The sequence below is a fragment of the Mandrillus leucophaeus genome, unplaced genomic scaffold, assembly GCF_000951045.1.
Source record: "Mandrillus leucophaeus isolate KB7577 unplaced genomic scaffold, Mleu.le_1.0 Scaffold754, whole genome shotgun sequence".
In the NCBI taxonomy this organism is placed as follows: domain Eukaryota; kingdom Metazoa; phylum Chordata; class Mammalia; order Primates; family Cercopithecidae; genus Mandrillus; species Mandrillus leucophaeus.
In genome coordinates, this window is record NW_012108186.1 from 202,589 (window position 1) to 223,957 (window position 21,369).

The 21,369-nt window shown below is 34.7% G+C and overlaps 1 protein-coding gene across 3 annotated transcripts in view; it reads right to left on the bottom strand.

The window, feature by feature from the left end:
• ZNF385B (zinc finger protein 385B) overlaps positions 1 to 21,369 on the bottom strand; it is a 572,754-nt gene that overhangs the window by 63,116 nt on the left and 488,269 nt on the right. For all 3 annotated transcript variants that reach the window (XM_011966298.1, XM_011966300.1, XM_011966301.1), the window contains one exon: positions 14,577 to 14,687. In XM_011966298.1, coding sequence (XP_011821688.1) covers positions 14,577 to 14,687 — 111 coding nt within the window. The remainder of the gene's footprint in view (positions 1 to 14,576; positions 14,688 to 21,369) is intronic.

Genomic DNA, 21,369 nt, shown 5'->3' on the forward strand with positions numbered 1-21,369 from the left:
TTTTTTTGAGACAGGATCTTGTTCTGCCACCCAGCCTGCAGTGCAGTGGTGTGATCATGGCTCACTGTAGCCTTGACCTCCTGGGCTCAAAGCAATCTTCCCACCTCAGCCTCCCAAGTAGCTGGGACTACATGCCACCAGGCTCCGCTAATTTTTGTATTTTTTGTAGAGATGGGGTTTTGCCATGTTGCCCAGGCTGGCCTAGAACTGCTGGGCTCAAGTGATCTTCCTGTCTCAGCTTCCCAAAGTGTTGGGAAGACAGGTGGGAGTTACTGTGCCTGGTAGGAATTATTTTGTATCATATCATTGCTCGTATTTTAATTAGTGCCCTTGAGTGCTTAAGTAGGATTGAAAAAGTGGTTCTGCTGGTACTCTAAATCTCTATGCTTCAACCTCCTTTGCCACAATCATTTGCATTATCATTGAAGAAATAATTTGGTCCAACAAAAGTACAATTTGCCTATACCTGAATGATCACAAATCCCTAATTAATGTAGTCCAATTTAATAAGAATTTACTGCATTTATGAAAATGAAAACTTATGCAAAAGACAATTATTCAATGTTTAAATCTCTAGAAAGCTAGCTTACAAAGAATGTCTCTCACATATTCAAATTTTATATTTTTATATCTACATCTGCAAATTCAGTAATTCTATCCTATTTTACAAATACAGACATTCGTCATTTGCCCAGCATTTACAGATTTTAATGAATAGCCCCTTCTATAACTATCTGTGTAAATGTTTAAGTCTTAAAAAGAGATTGTTAGTATTTTTAGTTTAGCAGTGTATGTAGGACATTTTGTTGGCCTAAATAATTTAAATTACAAAACTATAACAACCTAACTATTCCTTTAGTGAATCTAGCCTTTTCCATTCCTCTTAAATGATATAAGAAAGGGCCAAAAAAATTCATGACATATAAAAATAAATCATCACAGAAAAGGGTTCCATAGCTGTCCCTCATATTATAGAATGTTATTTCTTTCCAGGGAAAAACTGAGTAATCACCTTAAGCTCACAGTTGACAGATAATGAAAATTACTTTTCAGAGAACATTCAGTGAGAATTATTGAAGATAAAAAGGAAACTATTTGGTGATTAAAAGTTAGCACTACATATCTCCTGTGCTATATCTAACATGTATTTAAAGCAGAACTAGAATTCCTACTAATTGAATAACAAATGTCAATGGTATACTGAAGATAGGGCTGTGGGACAGTTTACTTCAGGTGCAGGAAATATGGTTTGCATTCGTTCAAAAAACAATTAAAAAACTGACCAAAAATCAGGCTACTTTTTATCATCATAACATACTGGTAGTTTTTAACAAATAATAAAATAGTCTTCTCTGAAAAATAGTTTTTTATTGGTCTAAGTTTTAAATAAACAATTGCTGTGGTTGCAGTTGAGTTTTAATAATACATATATAAGCTTAAAATGAGAGCTTTTCAAAATTTTTAAATTAACTACATGGAAGTTAATAAAGAGAGCTTGTAGTTACATGATGGAACTTCCAATTCACAGTGACTCCTCTACATCCATTCAGTGTATGAGTAAGTTCCTAATGGTGAGGAATCCTTCAAGCTTGTTTTAGACGCAGTTCAAGTTTGCAAACCTTGTGCCACTCAGATTCTTGCATTTAATAGTTGCTTTGAAATCAATAACGACAGTATAGTGAATTTAAAGGCAAAGAAACAAAACTTCAGAATTTCAATTCTTTCATTTTGTGATTACTTGGAATTTTTGTGTTTTAGACTTAAGTGAGACAGTGGCAACTGTAAGGTGTATTAACTTATTTGGTAAATATAAATTGTAGCCCATACATAAAATATTTTACTGATTTTGGCTGGTAGCATTAAAATGGAAATGTATGCTTCTTTTAAAGTTATTATGTGCTTTAAAAATAAGAAATAAATGAAAATGTTACATCAGTGGTATAATTAATAGTTACCTAAACTCTATATTGTATAATTTGGATTGTATTAAAAATCACTTATTTGTTACCATAATGGTATTATTCATTACTGTGATAGACTAATATATAAGTTTTTCTCCATTTATAAAATACATTAATGTAACACAAAGATTAACTATTTACCTTTTTCTCTTTTGTGCACTGGTAATATTTAGTGGCATAGTACTATATTCAAACTTGAATTAAAAAAAAAGTTTATGAGTTTCTTTGTGGCTACTGTTATTAGTCATGTAATTTCAGAATTATTTCTGAAAATGCCTTTTTCCTGGAGATGAGGGAGTATTAAAAATTACCTGCAATGAGAGTGTCAGATATGTTAGGTATACAACTGATAAAGTAATGAAAATTATTATTTATTAGAACTAAAACACATTTTCTAATTTGAAGGAAGCACAAATTCATGAGTTGAATCATATTCTCAGCCCCCAAAGTAACAGCCTTAACAGGGTCATACATTCTCAGGGGTCCTTGTCCTTGATCTGTTTTCTAAGTAGTGAACCCAACATTTGCTCTCTATGAGCCCTAGAATGCAGAACTAAAGTGAGAGAAATAAAGACAAAGGTTTCTTCTCATTTTTTTAAAAAAAGATTTAAGTAAGATGGAGTATTAATAACTAAAAGTGATTAAATCCTAGAACATGTTGCCAAAGGAAGCTGTGGAACATTCATCCTGTGAGAAGGGAAGATTCAGTCACATCTCTTAAGTGATCATGGTTCCAGATACACAAAATTTTACATAATTTTAGGGAGTCCATTGGCCCCCTGCAGCCTATTCATAGCCCATATCCTCAACAAGCCCCGATTTAGCTCTAATATTTTATGTCCTCAATTCCCTCTCCTTTAAATCCTGACCATCTCTCAAATCTTTCTCAGTTTACCTCTACCAGGAATCTTTGTGCAAATACAAAGATAACATATAGAGAATACCTAGTACAGGGCCTGGCAGAAGAGAAGGCATTAATCAAATGATAGCTTTCCACGTGTGTGATTATTCTATCCCATGTGCTGTCTCCATTACTAAATTTATAATTAAATTTATATTACTATATTGACATCATGTAGTTCAGCAGTGTTTATAATTGTATTAGTTTTATTTCCCTAGCTGGTTAGGTATAGGAGGGTATTTCTCAGATCTTCCTTTCAAGGCAGGAACTACTTTGATTCTCTTTTCCTAACTCTCTGTTCAAGTTCACTGCTTTTTTACTCTCCTTAAATAACTCATGTTAACCAGCTACAGTATTTTGCCAACAACATCTTCTTAGCTTGAAATGTTAAAATTGGTTAAGGTCATACTTCTTCATATGCCGTTTCCACCTCCACCCCATCCCCAAGCCACATATCATAAAGTTCCTTACAGTCAGTCAGACTTTCCCAAAAAACTGCTCTTTATGCTGACACGCCACAACTAAAGTTATCTGGCTTCCACGGCAAAATGCTGTCACTTCATTTAAAGAGCTTCTTGAGAGATGAGAGTAGCTAAAGGGTATCTCTTCTGCAGAATGTTCTAAACGGTGTTAAATTGGTCTCTTACTTGAAAGTAGTGTAGTAAACTTATTTTTTTGTTCCATTCAGCTTCACTTGTGTTTTTGTCTTAAATTATAAAAATTATAGCCACTTGCCTGCTCAACCATACTGAATAAGAGACAAGCTGCAGCAAACCAGGTATGTCTTAAATAAAGCCTGAATTTAAACTTAAAACCAGCAACTAATCGTTTTGGAAGGCTACAGGTATTCCAATTCTACCTGTTTTTAATTGTATGTTGAATACATTTTCAGCTGAAGAATCCAAAACCACAAATATCTAATGAAACATCTTATTGTGTAAGGATTCTGCAACCAATCTTCACTAAAGAAATCCATACCAAGCGAAGAAGGAAAAGACACAAAGCCTCAGCAGTCTTTTTCCAACCCCCAAGTGGCAAGACAACTTTTGGATGAGAAAGATCACTGACAAAATGACTTAAAAATCCTTCCAGGAATCTTTTACTTTTGACTAAAAGAGTTATTAACACAGGAATTTTACACAGGAAAAAAGAAAACTCATAGTATTTTTAAAGTGGTTATTAATGTTTGATCAGCAAACTAATATTTAATGGAAATGAACCAAAGCTTGCAGTTTTGATGGTGAATCATGGATACTTAATTATTTTCTGTTGAGACTGTATTATGATAAGTGAGGGTGAGTATTGGTACTTTCCTAGTAACGTTCATATTTTCTTTTCTTCATAACATCATATTAGGCTGATCACCAATTCTGAATATCATTGAACACATATAAATAATTAAAATAACATGTCATGTTAGACATCTATGTATTTAAAGAAAAGCCAAAAAAATTGAATGATGTGTATTATCTACTTCCTCATTAGTTAAAAATAGGATTTGATGAACCTTTATGAGTCATCATAATCACTTTTTTTTTTTTTTTTTTTTTTGAGACAGAGTTTTGCTCTGTCGCTCAGGCTAGAGTGTAGTGGCACGATCCGGGCTCACTGCAAGCTGCACCTCCTGGGCTCCTGCCATTCTCCTGCCTTAGCCTCCTGAGTAGCTGGGACTACAGGCACCTGCCACCACGCCTGGTTAATTTTTTGTATGTTTAGTAGAGACGGGGTTTCACCGTGTTAACGAGGATGGTTTCCATCTCCTGACCTCGTGATCCATCACAATCACTTTTTTAAACTTCACATTTAACCTAGTCTTTCCTTTTCTTTCAGTGACAAACTTAATATCAATCCTAAATTATCCAAATATCCATTTATAATAAGGTAATGCTGATAAAGGCTGTGACTTTTTAAATAATATTATAGTGCTACTTTGGAAACAAGTTTACATTTAATAAGTGACTACTATATGCTTCAAAAAAGATGACTGAACTTTGTTATGAGCTTGTTAAACAGTTGCTATTGAATGAAACTTTTAGCACGATATGTCCCTGCTCCCTGTAATCATGCTATATTTCTGTCATATTGAAGCAAAAATGTTCATCATTTTGTCAGCTCTGTCTGCAAAGCAGAGAATTACCTTCCCAAGTTTCTGAGATTTATGCTTTTAATTACTTCCTATCTGCTTCACTACTCTTCAAACCTAAGAATCAATATGAATAGTCTTATTTATGGCAAAAATGTAAAATGTTTGACAAAAGCAGGCTATCATTTTCTAGATTTCCATTTGATGCTATTGATTCCCTCTATTTTCAGTATCATTTTTCTTGACAGAATCAGTTGGTTTTTTCAAACTTACAATATTATTCATTTATTCAACAATTTGTACTGTTGAACAGCAGATGTAAAGTGTGCAGCTAGCTTTTTGGTTCTTAACCCAGCAATGAGATTTTCACTACTGTGGATCTCTTTCTTTAATCATCTGCTACAGAGTTCACTTTATATGTGACTTTCTCCAAATCCCCTTATCATAAAGTCACTTTTCTGTGAGGGTCAACTTCCTTGGCTTATTTAGGTTTTGCATGGGAGGCTACTATTTATAAAGGTGAAATCTAATAGCTTAGGCACTAGTATTCTTGAACATACACACACACATATACACACGCACTCCTTATATGAAATTGTGTATATATGATCTAGAATTATATAAATATGCTACAAGTTTATACACTAAAGAAGCTGCTATCTTAAGGGATTTCAAGAGAAATACAGTTGGTGTGTATGTGTGGCATGCAGTGAATATGTATATATACGTGTGTGTATATATATATGTGAATGTTTATATATGTGAATGTGCTATCTATATGTTAATATATGTGAAGCTGCTATCTATCTTAAGGGCTTTCAAGAGAAACGCAGAAGATGTGTATGTGTGGCAGGCAGTGAATGTGTATATATATATGTGTGTGTGTATATAGGTGAATGTTTATATATGTGACTATACATATATATAGGTGAATGTATAATATATACATGAAAGTGAATGTTCAAAGTTTTTTTGACAAACCCATTAGGGTAAAGTACCATCAACTATAGAGTGTCTGAATATTCAGAAAATATGAGGTAAATTAATTAATTAATTAATTTATTTATTTATTTATTTTTTGAGACGGAGTCTTGCTCTGTCGCCCAGGCTGGAGTGCAGTGGCCGGATCTCAGCTCACTACAAGCTCCGCCTCCCGGGTTCCCGCCATTCTCCTGCCTCAGCCTCCCGAGTAGCTGGGACTACAGGCGGCGCCACCTCGCCTGGCTAGTTTTTTGTATTTTTTAGTAGAGACGGGGTTTCACCGTGTTAACCAGGATGGTCTTGATCTCCTGACCTCGTGATCCGCCCGTCTCGGCCTCCCAAAGTGCTGGGATTACAGGCTTGAGCCACCGCGCCCGGCCGTAAATTTATTTTTTAAATAGTATGTTGGTTTGAGTTTCAAATAACATGCTCAATATATTTTTAACCTTCCAAAGGCCTTTTTAAGTAAAATACCTCTAGATTTAAAACAATGTATCCAGTTTTTAAGCTAAAAGAGCTTAATAAAGAAATTACAAATGTCCAAGAAAGACAGGGGAAATTACATTTGTTGTATTGTTGTGCCAGAAAAATAGGAACAAGTGATAAAGGAGAGGAGTTGGAGGAGAGAGAAGAGAAAATTGAGTAGAGAAGAAAGGAAGAAGAAATGTGATAGTTTAGAGGAAAACACAGGGGAAGAGAAACATGTAACATGCAGATAGAATTTCTAGAGTTAAAAGCAAGCACCAGGCAGTCAATAGCAAAATGTGGAATCCCCTAGGAGAATGTTACATAATGACAAATAAAAAGCTTGATACTTCAGAAAACCCAAGCGGGTACCCTTGCAGCTGTGTGCCTCTTTTGCTTTTGCTGGAAGGGACATCTTCAAACATGGTGTCTAATGGGGTTCCTGTTTCCCAGTTGATCTGATTTCTCAGAAAAAAACACAGCTGCTGCAGGGACTTGCTGCCTCGTCGCAGCTGGTGGAGAGAGGTGGAGTTAGGTCTGGTGGCAAAGGAAGATGCAAAATCAGCCAACAGCATGTGGAAAGGGAGTTATGTGGAACCCAAAGTTGTGGCTTCCTTCCTAATCTCTTGACTGCTGAGGTCTCTGCTGGGTGACAGAGAATGCCAAGGTCTCTAGCAGAGACAGCACTAAGGCCTTCTAAATGGCAGATGGTAGATAGGGAAGTTTGTTCGTGCAAGACAAATACAAGTTTATATTTTATTTTATTAACTGCTAAAGAAATCAGGAAATTGGAATAAAATTAAAACCAAAGAAGAGACATAGGCAGAAAGACCCAGGAGGGCATAACCTAAATGGCCTTATCCAAATGAAAACTGCTAAGATGACAAAGACACAAAATGCACAGTGAGGTGGTATTATGGATGTATCAATTGCACACTAACTGTAGCACATGGGAATTGAGGGAGGTCATTGAACCACTGCAGTTTCTGAAATTTCAGAGATTTATAGTAAAGAGTAGCACAGTCAGGTCACCCACAGAAATGTTTACACAAGTGGTTGATTACCCTACCATTTTTTTTTTTTTTTTTTGAAACGGAGTCTCGCTCTGTCGCCCAGGCTGGAGTGTAGTGGTGCGATCTCGTCTCACTGCAAGCTCCGCCTCCCGGGTTCACGCCATTCTCCTGCCTTAGCCTCCCGAGTAGCTGGGACTACAGGTGCCCGCCACCACGCCCGGCTAGTTTTTTGTATTTTTTAGTAGAGACGGGGTTTCACCATGTTAGCCAGGATGTTCTCGATCTCCTTACCTCATGATCCGCCCTCCTCAGCCTTCCAAAGTGCTGGGATTACAGGCATTACCCTACCATTTTAACTTCTACCCTTAATTTTCTGTCCATTTGTACTTAATCATTCTAATGTAAATAAATGAAATTGCAGGAGGTTGTCACCTTAGGTCTTCAGACATGAGAAAATAGGGCACAGCAAAAAGAACAGAAGGCTAAAATGAGAGATAGGGATATTCGATAACCTAAAACCAAAAAACAAAATAAAAAACATCAACAGATCACAAACTTAGAGGTACCATAAAAAATAAAATATAAACTATAAGTGATTCAATGTTTATGATATCATTCAAAGATAATAATGTAAATTTGAAAAATCAAATGGCCTAGCTCCAAATGAGTAATAAAAGCCTATGGGGTCAACATTTAGGGACAATGTATCTCACGCTTAATTACTTGTGGTACTAATGCTGAGTACCAACATTTCAGGGTCAACTTCTGACTTAGAGTATAACTTGACTAAAAAGATCACCATGCTTTCATTTTGATTTGCCTATAAGGCATAAAAGACTCAGAAATACATTAAGGGTATTTATAATAAACTATGTTCTGAGATCAATATTAATAATAATAATATAATCTCTGTTTTTAAATATTTAAGAGAATCAAGTTGCCCTGTTTTGTGTAAGAATCTGTTTAAGAATTTGATTTTGATTCAATTTTGTATAAAGATTGATTTTGTGTAAGAATCATTCTTTCATCCTTCTGCTACTATCCTCCAAGAATTGAAACTAATACGTAAATTAGAAATTATTTGGAATCTGCCAATTTCAACTTAGCCAAAATGAGATAAACGTTAGTCTCAAAAAATTTTCTGAAGTGTACGTAAGCTCATTTCCCTGGCAAAGCTTAACTCTGGAAATGGCATTTTCCAGCTAAAAGATAAAGATTCAGATTTAGGCTTATCAATTTATGACCATACTGCAGTTGCAGTATACTCAGTTACTGGAGAATAAAGAAACATTCAGGGTTAAAACAGCCTCATTCAGCTTAGGTATACCTTGTTAGAAAAAAGGTGATCAGGAAGAAAGTAGGGCTTGAGGTGATACATACATTTGTGCAAATGTCTGGGACTCAGTTGGAAAGCATATTATTCCTGGACTGCAATGCCTGCTCCCTGGCAAAGTTAATGGTGTTAATTTGTAAAGGTTCATTTGGGAAATGTTTGTGATTAATGCTTGCTCATTGACATAACTGTGTATTGTGTAAATAAAGCTGTAGCATTTTGCTTTTCAACAGGGTAGTTCTACTGAGATGATAAAAGCTGGACAAAGGGAGGTACAGGACACTTAAACTAGGTCATATTGAATTTTAATGCATGAAGTCGACTGGTACATTTTATATGGATAATGAAGAACTGCAAAATGCAGTCTGTTTACTGTGCATCTGCCTTCCAGATTTTTCAATAAACGTATTTTCTATACTGAAGAGTGAAGCCAATTTCAGTCTCAGGCTAATTTAGAAATGTTATTAAAAAATAAGGATGAGCATCTTTTTAATTCTTACATTAAAATGTAAATAGGGTAATTACAAAATAATAAACTCTCTCCCAAATAAAAAATGCTCAGCTTCAGAGCTTGGTTATGTAGATTATAGCACCATTACTAAACACTGAGAACATGTATATGTCACATTTGTGAATTTGCCATCCAGACTTCATGGCTTCACTGCCCAGAGTCTAAGAATGACTCAGAAATCTAATTTCTTTCTTTATTATCAATGGAACTTTGGAGCTATAGCAAGGAGGCTGCTGGTCATGTGCTTATGTGTGCACATATGTCCATGCCCCTATTAGTAAGTACAAAGAAAATGGCTGACATCAAATGGAGCTCAAGACAAAGGTGGATGTACTCCTGGAGTAATTCTGGGGCTCGAAAGAAATTCTTATGCCTCCCATAACCCAACCCATCACACAAATAAAAAACAGAACTCATAGTCATTCTTTCTGGGTCTTAGCTGTTGATTTGTAAGATGGAGGTGTTTATACCCTATTCTCCTGACAGAGATACCATGGAAATGATTATTAATTATAGAACTTCAATGGTCCTTCCAAAGATCATGTGGTTCATTTTAGGCCATATTGTAGAGATTAGCAGTGTTTATCATACAGGAAGAGTTCAGTAAATGCTTAGGAAATGAGTAAACTTATATGAGGCAACATAATATAATAGGAAGAGCTGTGGATTTAGAGGCAAGAGATTCAGACTTATGTTCTAGCTCTGCCATTTATTGAGTGAAAATCTAGGAGATATCAAAAGATGGGAACCAATCTAAGTGTCACCCTGTAAGGGATGAGTTAAACTATGAAACATCCACAAATAAACTACTGTATTAGTTTTCTGTTGCTTTCACAGCAAATTTTTATAAACTTAGTGGCTTAAAAACTTCTTATCTTATAGTTCTGGAGGTCAGGAGTCTGGCATGGATCTCACTGGGCTAACATCAAGATGTCAGCAGGGCTGCATTCCTTCTGGAGGCTTTAAGGGAAAATCCATTTCTTTGTCTTTTCCAGCTTCTAGAGGTTGCCCACATTCCTTAGCTGGTGGCTCCTTCCTTCCCTTACAAAGCCAGCAATGGCCAGTGGACTCCTTGTCAGATGGCATCACTCTGACTGCCTCTTCCGCCTCCCTCTTCTACTTTTAAAGACCTTATGGTTACCTTGGGACCACAGGATGATCCAGAATAATTCTTTTATCATGAGGTCCGAATATTAGCTCCCTTAATTCCATCTACTACCTTAATTCCCCTTTGCTATGTAAGATATATTAACAGGTTCCAGAAAGTAGGATATGGGCATCTTTGCCTATCACATCTATAAAAAGAGTACAGGAGCTCTCTATGTTCTGATAGAAAAAATTCTCCAGCATATATTGTTACATAAAAAAATGAAGGCAATGAAGGCAAAGAAGAGTGTCAATAGTATGCTACTATTTACATAGAAAAGGGAAGAAATAAGAATATGTAGTCATACTTAGTTATATTTGCATAAGCAAAACCTGGAAAGATATGCAAAAAATATTAAAAATATTAAAGTGATTACAAATAGGGAATGACATGGAGGTTGGGAAGGTGAGGAAAGGGATAGTTTTTTCAATGTGTGTGTGTGTGGTTTTTTTTTTTTTTTTTTGAGATGGAGTTTTGCTCTTGTTGCCCAGGCTGGAGTGCAATGGCACAATCTCAACTCACCGCAACCTTCCCCACCGGGGTTCAAGCGATTCTCCTGCCTCAGCCTCCCAAGTAGCTGGGATTACAGGCATGCACCATCATGCCTGGCTAATTTTGTATTTTTAGTAGAGACAGGGTTTCACCATGTTGGTCAGGCTGGTCTCAAACTCCTAAACTCAAGTGATCTACCCATCTCAGCCTTCCAAAGTGCTAGGATTACAGGCATGAGCCATTGCACCCAGCCTCAATAGGTTTTTTAATATTATCATGGTTTGGACTATAAATATGTTATTTTTTAATTTGAGAGATTCATAATTGTCCCTAAGCCCCTATTATTCAGTCAGTGTTCAACATCTCTTGTTTTGAAGAATCTATCCATCATCAACCTCGTTATTTTACTCTTCTTAAATTAACTCTTCTAAATAGGTAAATCCTTATTTGTCAGTGGCTTTAAACCAAGCAGTTCTCTAACATTACATTAATGGACTTCATAAAATTAGGCATCTTTTGCACGATTTTTGCAATTTCATTCTGAAATCTATTATTTGCATTGTATTGAGAGATGTTTTCAAGAATCTGGCCTTTTGACAGTGAGAATGCCAGTGTTAAAGATGCAGCATGTTTTTAGGTGGGCATTTGTTTTGTAAGTGGTCAGATAAGTAATAAACATTTTCATGTCATATCTGTATAACAACAGACTTTAATTTCTCTGTATAACTCTAAAAATTTGAATAACTGAGCAATACTGTAAAATGTACTCAATCTATTTCTGTATTTATTATTGTGTCTATTCTTAGAAAAGTATTATACTTTCATTCTAGTAGTAAAATTGTAGCTTAATATATTTAGTAGTTATATCACTATCATAAATTAGTCTTCTATTTATAAAATATTTTGTGGCTCATATCATTAATTTTTTCTAGTTAGATTTACTAAGGTATACTCTACATATAGTAAAATTTTTTTTTTAGGTGTCCAGCTTAATGAATTTTGAAAAACAAAGACTGTCATGTAAACATCACAACAATAAAGTTACAGAATATTTTCATCATTCAAAAAGGTTCCTGCATTTCCATTTGTGGTCAATTCCCTAACTTAACCTTCAGTCCCTGTTAACCACTGATCTGACTATCCCCATAGTTTCATCATCTGCAGAAAGTTATCCGAGTGCAATCATACAGCATATAGTCTTTGTGTCTTACTTCTCTCACTTAGCATACTGCCTTGGAGATTCATCCATGTTGTAGCATGTATCACTACTTACTTTTTACTTTTACTTTATTTCTATTTATTTTTATTTCTTTATTTCCATTGTATGGCTTTAACATAGTTTGTTTATTCATCAGTTGATGGACATTTGGGTCAATTCCAGTTTTGGGCAATTATGAATAAAATTACTTTAAGCTGCACATATGGATAAATATATGTTTTCATTTGCCTTGGGGATATACTTAGAAGTGGGATTGCTGGGTCATATGGGAAAGGTATGTATAACTTTATAAAGTTTCTTATTTATAACTGCCAAATTGTTTTCAAAAAACATTTTGTATTCTCACTAACAGTGTATGAGAGGTCCAGTTGCTCCTCATCCTAGCCATTTGATCCTATCAATTTGTTTAATTTTCACCATTCTAATAGGTGTAGTGGTATCTGATTTTGGTTTTAATTTGTATTTCCTTAATCGTTAAACACGTTGAGCATTTTTAAATGTGCTTATTCATCATTCATATTTCTTGTTTGGTAAAGTGCCTGTTAAAATTGTTTTCCCATTTTATCATTTATTATTGAGTTATAAGTTATTTACATATTTGTATGCAATTTCTTAAGCAGGTACAAATATTTTCTAGTAGTCTATAGCTTGTTTTTTCATTTTCTTAATAGTGTAACGGTGTCTCTGAAGAGTAGAAGTTTTAAATTTTGATGAAGTCTAATATATCAATATTCACACTTTTTATTTTCTAAGAAATCTTTGCTTAATGCAAAGCCAAATAGATTTTCTACTGTTTTCATCTAGAAGTCTAATAGTTTTTTAAAGTTTTTATTTTATGAATGATCCTATTGAATTTTTATGTTTTGTATCGGGTAGCAGTCAAGGCGTTTTTTGAATTTACATACGAATATACTTCTTCTAGCACTATTTGTTGAAAAGATTAGGCTTTCTTCATTGAATTCACTCTGCAACTTTGTTGAAAATCAACTGACTATATTGGTGCGAGTCTATTTCTGGACTCTGTTCTGTTCCATTGATCCATGTGTCTACCATTCTTTCACCAATTTCACAGTCTTGATTATTGTAGATTTTAGAGTAAGTATTAAAATCAGGAAGCATTAAGTCTTCAAAATGTGTCCTTTAAAAAATGTTTTGGCTGTTCTAGGGCTTTTCTATGTATATTTAAGAAACAGCTTGCTATTTTCTACAATAAAAAAGCATTTTGGGATTTTGATCAGGGTTGTGCTGGATCTATAGATCAATTTGGGGGAGAACTGACATCTTAACAATATTAAGACTTCAAATGAATTAACACTGTATATTTCTCAGTTTATTTAGGTACATTTTGATTCCTGAACAGGAAGTTTTATGATGTACCAAAAAATTCGTTGGACTTTTGATTAAAATTATACTAAATATAATTTTATAAATCATGATAAACATCTCTTTTCCAATGACTATTTTTTATTATGCTTCCTATGTAGAATTATCAAAACATAATTTAATGGTATATGCAAACAAAAGTGATTACTATTTTAGTATTTCTAAACAACATTAATTCTGTAACAAGCTCTTTGCAAAATGGCTACAGGGGTCAAGTAACTCAGGAAATACCACATATTATACCCAGCCTTCAGATTCTGATTTACATCGGTCATTGGCTTTACTTGGTAATTGGATATTGTAAATATTCTAATATTGCTTATTTTGCTTTCCTGTTATTTTGTGTATAAATTTGAAAACCCATTTTCATAAAAGAGAGTGATTTGTTCCATTTTCTTGTTATCTTTTTTTAGCAGGATGGTTATGCTTGCCAGATAAAATAGTTTATGAAACTTTCTCTGTATTTTATGTTCTGGGAAAATGTAAATCATATAGGAAATTAATAATTCTCTTAGGTATTTAACAAAATTTGGCACAAATAGGAAATGTGGCACTTGATAGCTAATAGTAAAAATGGTTTTCTTCCACATTTATGGCATTTTAATTTTTAAAATATCTTCATTGCATTTTAAAACTTTTTTCATATTTTCTGATATTCAAGCATTTTGACAAGTAAATACAATTAGTGAGATTAACTGTAAAATGGTATAGTTGAGACTGATTGCATAGACAAATTCTTAATTTTTGATATTAGCCACTTATAGACTATTGTCTATAATCCTCTATTGGTTTTAAAATTTGTATTGTTTTTTATTGTTGTAATGTTATTCTAGAAAATACTTTCAATGTGAGCTAGGTTGAATCCACGGATATGGACCCTGTGGATTCAGAGGGTCAACCATACTCTATTGTTCAAGTTTTAAGCATTGAATCCAAATCTCTTGGAAATCTGGCATCCTGAAATAAGTGGGCTACCAGTAGGAGTGGCTGCTAAAGAGTATGTAAATATGAAGAAATGTACATATTTAGATCAATCAGACTTTTAGCTCTGACAAACTACAGAGAATAATGAAAAGGTGATACTCACATCTGAGTTAAAGCGAAGCTGACAGACATTACAAGAAATAACTTGTTTCTTCTTTGGGGGAATGGATACTCCAAATGTATGGTTAATAACCGCTTTTTGCACAGGATCCATCTGAAGAACAAATGAGAAAATAGTCTATTTGTAACTTCTAAGAGAAGACAATAGTGAGCAAATAACAGTAGTTGAAATATTCCATAGTTTAAACTTTTAGTTCCTAAACAAAGATAATAAAGAATCTCATTCAATAGTAATGTATTTGTCTCCAAAAATTAAACACGAAAACAAATGACAAAAATGAAAACAAAAAATGGCTTTGAAAACATAACTCAAAAAAGACCACAAGAGAATCACCATATTCCAAGAAACCTTATCTCTATAGAAGTAGCCTTGAAAAACCTTAGAAGAATCACAAAACAAGAAAACTTAAGATCCAAAGGTCAGGGTTAAAATTAACTTTTTTTTTTTTTTTTTTTTTCTTGAGACAGGGTCTTGCTCTGTTGCTCAAGCTGGAATTCAGTGGTGTGATCATAGTTCACTGCAGCCTCAACCTCCTGGGCTCCAGTGATCCTCCTGCTTCAGCGACCTGAGTAGCTGGGACTACAGGCGTGTGCCACACTATGCTCAGCTAAAAATGTTAATGTTTTCCCTGTATGAGGTAATAATACTTAAGATGGCCCAAATGATGTCAATAACAATTATTATAATTATGTTTATGCTTCTTAATTTTTGATTTGTGGTAAAGTCATAAATGACAGGCTTTTATCAGAGCACAGAAAGTTTTGACTGAATATACATATTTTAAAATGATTTGCTAACTTTCATGTGCTATAGACTGAAATTCATTCTACTGAAAATGCATGTCACAACTGTACACTTAAATGCCTAAAACAGATTGGCTGACATGCAACCCTTGTTTAAATATTAATCAAGTAAAGTTTTGATTTATAGCTTGTGATTTTCCCCTTTTGGCTTGCATGTATCATATGTATTCAGAGAAATATAGAGTGATACAAGTACTCAAACAGAAAAAGTATGGCACAAAGTCATTAAAACACTCAGGAAAAGAAACACCTAGATATGCAGAGCCTATGAAAAGAGACACAGCAGTGATTCTCTTGTGTACTCCAGGTAATAATCTCCAGCATTTACATCAAACAACTGGCAGTTCAAAAAACAATGCAGATGACGAGCAAAACATTACATAACAGATGTAATATGAACAAGGACAGATCCACTGACACCATTGTCTAGGAAATCTCCTGACGTTAGAGATTAAGATTGGATTAGTTGATGATATTTGACAGAGAAGAGAAATGAGTACTATCTCTGATCATGATTATAAATCGACAAAATGCAAAATTAGCAATTAGAAGAAACTAAACACATTAGAAAGGCAAGTGGATTGAAGAGTTGTTGCATAATACATTAACCTATTTTTTGGCTACAATTTCAAGAGAGATGACAGGACAATGTATTCCTATTATAAAGAACAGTTATGGTGGTTTGGGACACTTACAAATTTTAAGAGGGTGCCAAGTGCAGGGGCTTATGCCTATAATCCAAGCACTTTGGGAGGTGGAGGCAGGAGGATCACTTGAGCCCAGAAGTTTGAGACCAGCCTGGGCAACACAGCAAGACCTTGTCTCCATCTTAAAAAACAAAAAATGCTAAGGGGGAAGTTTTCTGGAGAGATAGCCTAACTATAATGTGATGGTTACACAAATCTATACATATGTTAAATTCACAGAACTTTCCCTCTCAAAAAGTCAATTTTATGTATGATAATTTAATAAGTAAAAAAGAAAAACTTTCTTAACAGTATTATGTTTAACTACTAAATCTAACATATCATTACTGGAAAATCTAGGGATCCATACTGTTGAAGGTCATAATTGATTGTATTAAATTTTATTCAATGAGAATGGCAATTTAAAAAACTATGTGATAGAAAATCTCAAAAGGTCAGAAAATAAATTCCTAGTTCACTTTCTTATTTTATTCACAAACACGAATACTTAAATCTAATCGATCTATTTGAAAATATGAAACTATACTTTCTGACAGTTACCAGACATGGCGAATCAGTTTAGGCAGGCTTAAAAATAAAACAGGCTAACTTATCTTGGCAGGGTGAAAAAACCCACTGTTTTGCAAAGTTTATAAAACAAGAGCATTTTATTGAGATAGTTTCTGATCTCAGGCTCTGAAAAATACTTCCCATCTGGTGATATGTGAACTACATAGGATTAAACTATATCACTATTTCCTAAATACCAGTTTTCTGCATGCTATTTTCATTATTTTTTGCCATATCCACACACTAATATTTTTCTTTAAATCAAATTAAAGTACATTTAAACAATAAATCATAGAATTAATGTACACTTTCCTATTACTCCTTTCAAAAAATATATTGAAATTAACATCAAAATTAAAACTTTCCTCAAAGTGAATCCACATATCCTAGCTGTTTCCATGCCTAAACATAGAAAGACAAAAGATACATTTATGAATATCTAGTTTCAAGTTCTTAGTAGACTATTTTAGTAGACTATTATATCTATTGACAGTTCCAGCAAGATCTTTGAATATAAATATTTCCATTAAGTTTTAAAAATTGTTAGCTGCCTACATAATTTTTTACATAACTTCTAATACAGTTTTTTTCTTTTTGTTTTTGTTTTGAGGCAGAGTCTTGCTCTGTGGCTCAGGCTGGAGTGCAGTGGTGCGATATCAGTTCACTACAACCTCTGCTTCCTGGGTTCAAGCAGTTCTCCTGCCTAAGCCTCCTGGGTAGCTGGGATTATAGGCACCCACTACCGCAACTGGCTAGTTTTTTTCTTTTCTTTTCTGTCTCTCTCTCTCTCTCTTTTTTTTTTTTTTGTATTTTTAGTAGAGACGGGGCTTCACCATGTTGGCCAGGCTGGTCTTGAACTCCTGACCTCAGGCGATCGGCCTGCTTTGGCCTCCCAAAGTGCTGGGATTACAGGCATGAGCCACTGTGCCTGGCCCCTAATAGTTTTATTCTGCTGAAATCTCACATTTGCACCACAGTGGCCTGAAAATATGCCTTTGTGTCCCCAAGGCTGAGAGCTCTCCATCCTGAAAGGTGAGTTGTGGCTGAGCACTCCACATAGAAAGGTAGGCAAGTTTCCATCCATCTGCTCTCTAAAAAGCAGACCAGACTAAGGAGGTTCCTTCATGAAACTCTCCCCAGAATTGGCTCCTCCAGTTTATATATGTAATCCTAAGTTTTCTCATAAAATCAACTAAATAAGCACAGCTCTTTTACACCTTCTTTGCTACTTATCATTAACTCTTTCTGCCTTTTCATCCTTTGGATAACTTATCACTAATTGTATCAATATTGTACCCCCCATCTGTCTCACTTGGAACAGATTTTCTTCATTTTCCTCTTAATTCTGTATTTCCTTAAGGTTTCTGGAAGAGATTCACTTTTTCTTCTAGTCTAAATCTCTTTTCTTCTGCTGTTTATCATAAAATTCTATAGTTACATTTTTGTATTTAAATGCCATTTTGGGGGACATGATTTAGTTGAATAGAGACTTTAACCGGAATAAAAAAGAATGTCCCACTTGTCACTTTATCTGATTTTGAAACAGACACTGTCAAACTAATGTTTTGAGTATTTGCCTTCTGATGCAATAACTACAAATACTCGAGTCATTTCAATGGGATCCAAATGCGACAGTAATGAAGAAGGCTTTCACATACTTTTTAAAAAAGTATAAAGTGGTAAAATTCTCAAGTTTTGTTCTTAGCATTAGTACAATGCTCTAAAAGCTAGATAAAATAACGATGATATTAGTTTATGTTAACTTAAATTTTTTCCTCTGTTAGTGCAATGCCAGTTCTCTGTAGTTATAATGAGATGCATGTAACTAAATCGATGATAATTCTTCTATTCTATCACCAAGTTTCAGGATGAAAAAAAAGTTTAGGATTAATAAAAACATTATCATAAATCTTAAAATGTGATAAATGCAAGTAACTCATTTTAGTATAGTCAAAACTATGTTTCTATATCATAATGATTTCATGTGTAGACTACTCAAAAATTATTGGAGGTATTACAATCACATAACGAATTTTCATTTTTAAAGATTCATTTGGCATTTCACAGACATTTGATTGTTAAAAATGAACAAGTACTTTCAAAAATATTTCTTAAATGTTTATATCTTTTACATTTACAAATGTCTTATTAAGTAGTCAAATTAGCTCATGTTAGTTCACATGGTGCAAAAAAAGCTGTCTATGGATTTAGAAAATTATAATTCATTAGGAAAAATACTAAAAATGCGTTTTTAAAGAAAAAAAAATACCCTACCACATACATCTAGCTACCAATATTCCTTACCTGGCAAAATTTATTGGTCCCAAATAAGCCTCTTCTTTTCTAAAAAAAGTAAAAGTTAGAAGCAGTCATCTGGAATTTTGAGTCTAGGAAGCATAATTACATGAAAATTTTAAAAACCCATTTTCCTTGCTTTTTTTTGAGTAAAAAGCCTGAAACACTAACTAAAATGCAGCAAAAGTTAACACTTGCCACTTTTTCTAATGAAAGTCATGCAGAAATGAAAAGCAAGACCTATTAGTGCAGTTAACTGCTAGGTAATAAAAATGAAAGATGAGGTTGTGGCTGTTACCAGGAATTGAGGAGGTAATTGGAGGCCATGTACGGACAAATTAACAATTATATTGTAGTACTTATAAAATAAATTAATGAAGCTGGCATTATCACACCATCTATTATATTTTCAATATCAAAATAAGAACAAGCTTTTTTTTTTTGGTGTATTCAAGATTACAAGAACTACAAATCTGTGTGAGTTTTTTAAAGAGAGCATTACTTTCTCTGGGTAAACCAAAAAGTAATTTACATCTCCACAGTGTAAAAAGTCATATGCAAATATGCAGCTGCAAGTGAAACCTAGACACAGGGAAAATGAACATACTGCAGCACTTCACTAAAGGTAGGATGAATCTAAGATGGGGGCTGTGTGCTCAAGCAACTTAACATAATACCAGATTATATTTACACTCTAGAAAATTTTGCTATATAGGACTTTAGGCAGAGAAAATAGAATTGTAAACTTGTTTAATTATCCCAATACTTTTCAAGAGGCATGAAATTTGAGTTCTATTCTTGTAAGAGTCTTAAAAGGATTTAACTAGCCATCAGGTAACACTGGGATGGGAACTGGGCATCACCCCCATTACAAAACAAAAAGACCACTCAAGAATTGTACAGGACTTTCTTTTATCTATACTATTTATTTTATTCTCAGAGACTCAGTGTGTTGCTCAGTCTGGAGGGCAGTGGCATGACTGAAGCCTTAAACTCATAGGATCAAATGATCCTCTCATTTCAGCCTCCCGAGTAGCTAGGACTACAGGCATGTGCCACCATGCCCAGTAATTTTTTTTTTTTTTTTTTAATTTAGTGTAGAGACAGGGTCTCACTATGTTGCCCAGGCTGGTCTTGAACTTCTGGCCTCATGTGATCCTCCTGCCTTAGCCTTTCAAAGTGCTGGATTACAGACGTGAGCCACCTTGCCCAGCCCATACTATTTGTAAAGATGGGGAAATCTTACCTTAAACTTAATGATCTATTTTAACCAATGTTCTAAAAAGCATTTTGTAAGCATTTATTACTTATCCAGTATAGTAGGCCCTGGTAGCTATTCTATTAAACAGAAATAGAAACCAGGTTCTTCACTTTTAAAATTTAAAGTCGGCCGGGCGCAGTGGCTCACGTCTGTAATCCCAGCACTTCGGGAGGCTGAGGCGGGCAGATCACGAGGTCAGGAGATCGAGACCATCCTGGCTAAAAAGGTGAAACCCGGTCTCTACTAAAAATAAAAAAAAATTAGCTGGACGTGGTGGTGGCTGCCTGTAGTCCCAGATACTCGGGAGGCTGAGGCAGGAAAATGTTGTGAACCCGGGAGGCGGAGCTTGCAGTGAGCCGAGATCGCACCACTGCACTCCAGTCTGGGCGACAGAGCGAGATGCCATCTACAAAAATAAAAATAAAAAATAAAAAAATAAAAAAATTAAAGTCAGCTATCAAGCAAATATTTCTAGAGATCCAATATGTTTTAGATGCTGTCTCAGACTGGAGAGGAAGATGAGTAAAACACACAAAAAAGGGCATAATTTAAAAAGTGAAAAAGGTAGTTCAGACTTTACTTAATTGGAGGCTGGGAAAAGAAGCTGCCATGAAGCAAAACAATGAGGCATGAGAGGCACAAAAAGGTCTGTCTCCTCTTCCCCCACTCATACTTTCTTTTTTTTTCCCCTCTGACAGTGACATCCATGTGTTACTCTCCCAGGGGTATTTTCTTTTTCTTTTTTTCTAGCTGTGTAATAATAATAAACATCATTATAAGAGCAGCTTTGATTTACTGAGATTTGCTGGGAACTATACTAAGGAATTACCTCCTGTAGTCTCCATCATCACATGAGGCAGACATGATTATTATCCTCCTTTAACAAATGAGGAATCAAAGGTTTTGAGAGGTTCCGTAATGAATCAACCTCAAGTTCATAGGTCGGCATTCAAACACAGGTAGGAGTCTCCCTCCACACTGTTCCCTGCTAAAGAAACACTGCAGGAATCATGAGTGTATTGCATCGCACTGCTAAAGGGTATGAGTTTGGAGAAGAATGGATGAGCATTCCTGGAACTTCTGCAGCCTGGAAGGTAGCTATCTACACAAACTTAAGGTGTTAAAGGAAAAGTTTTCTGGAGAAGCGAGTCTAGGTTTTC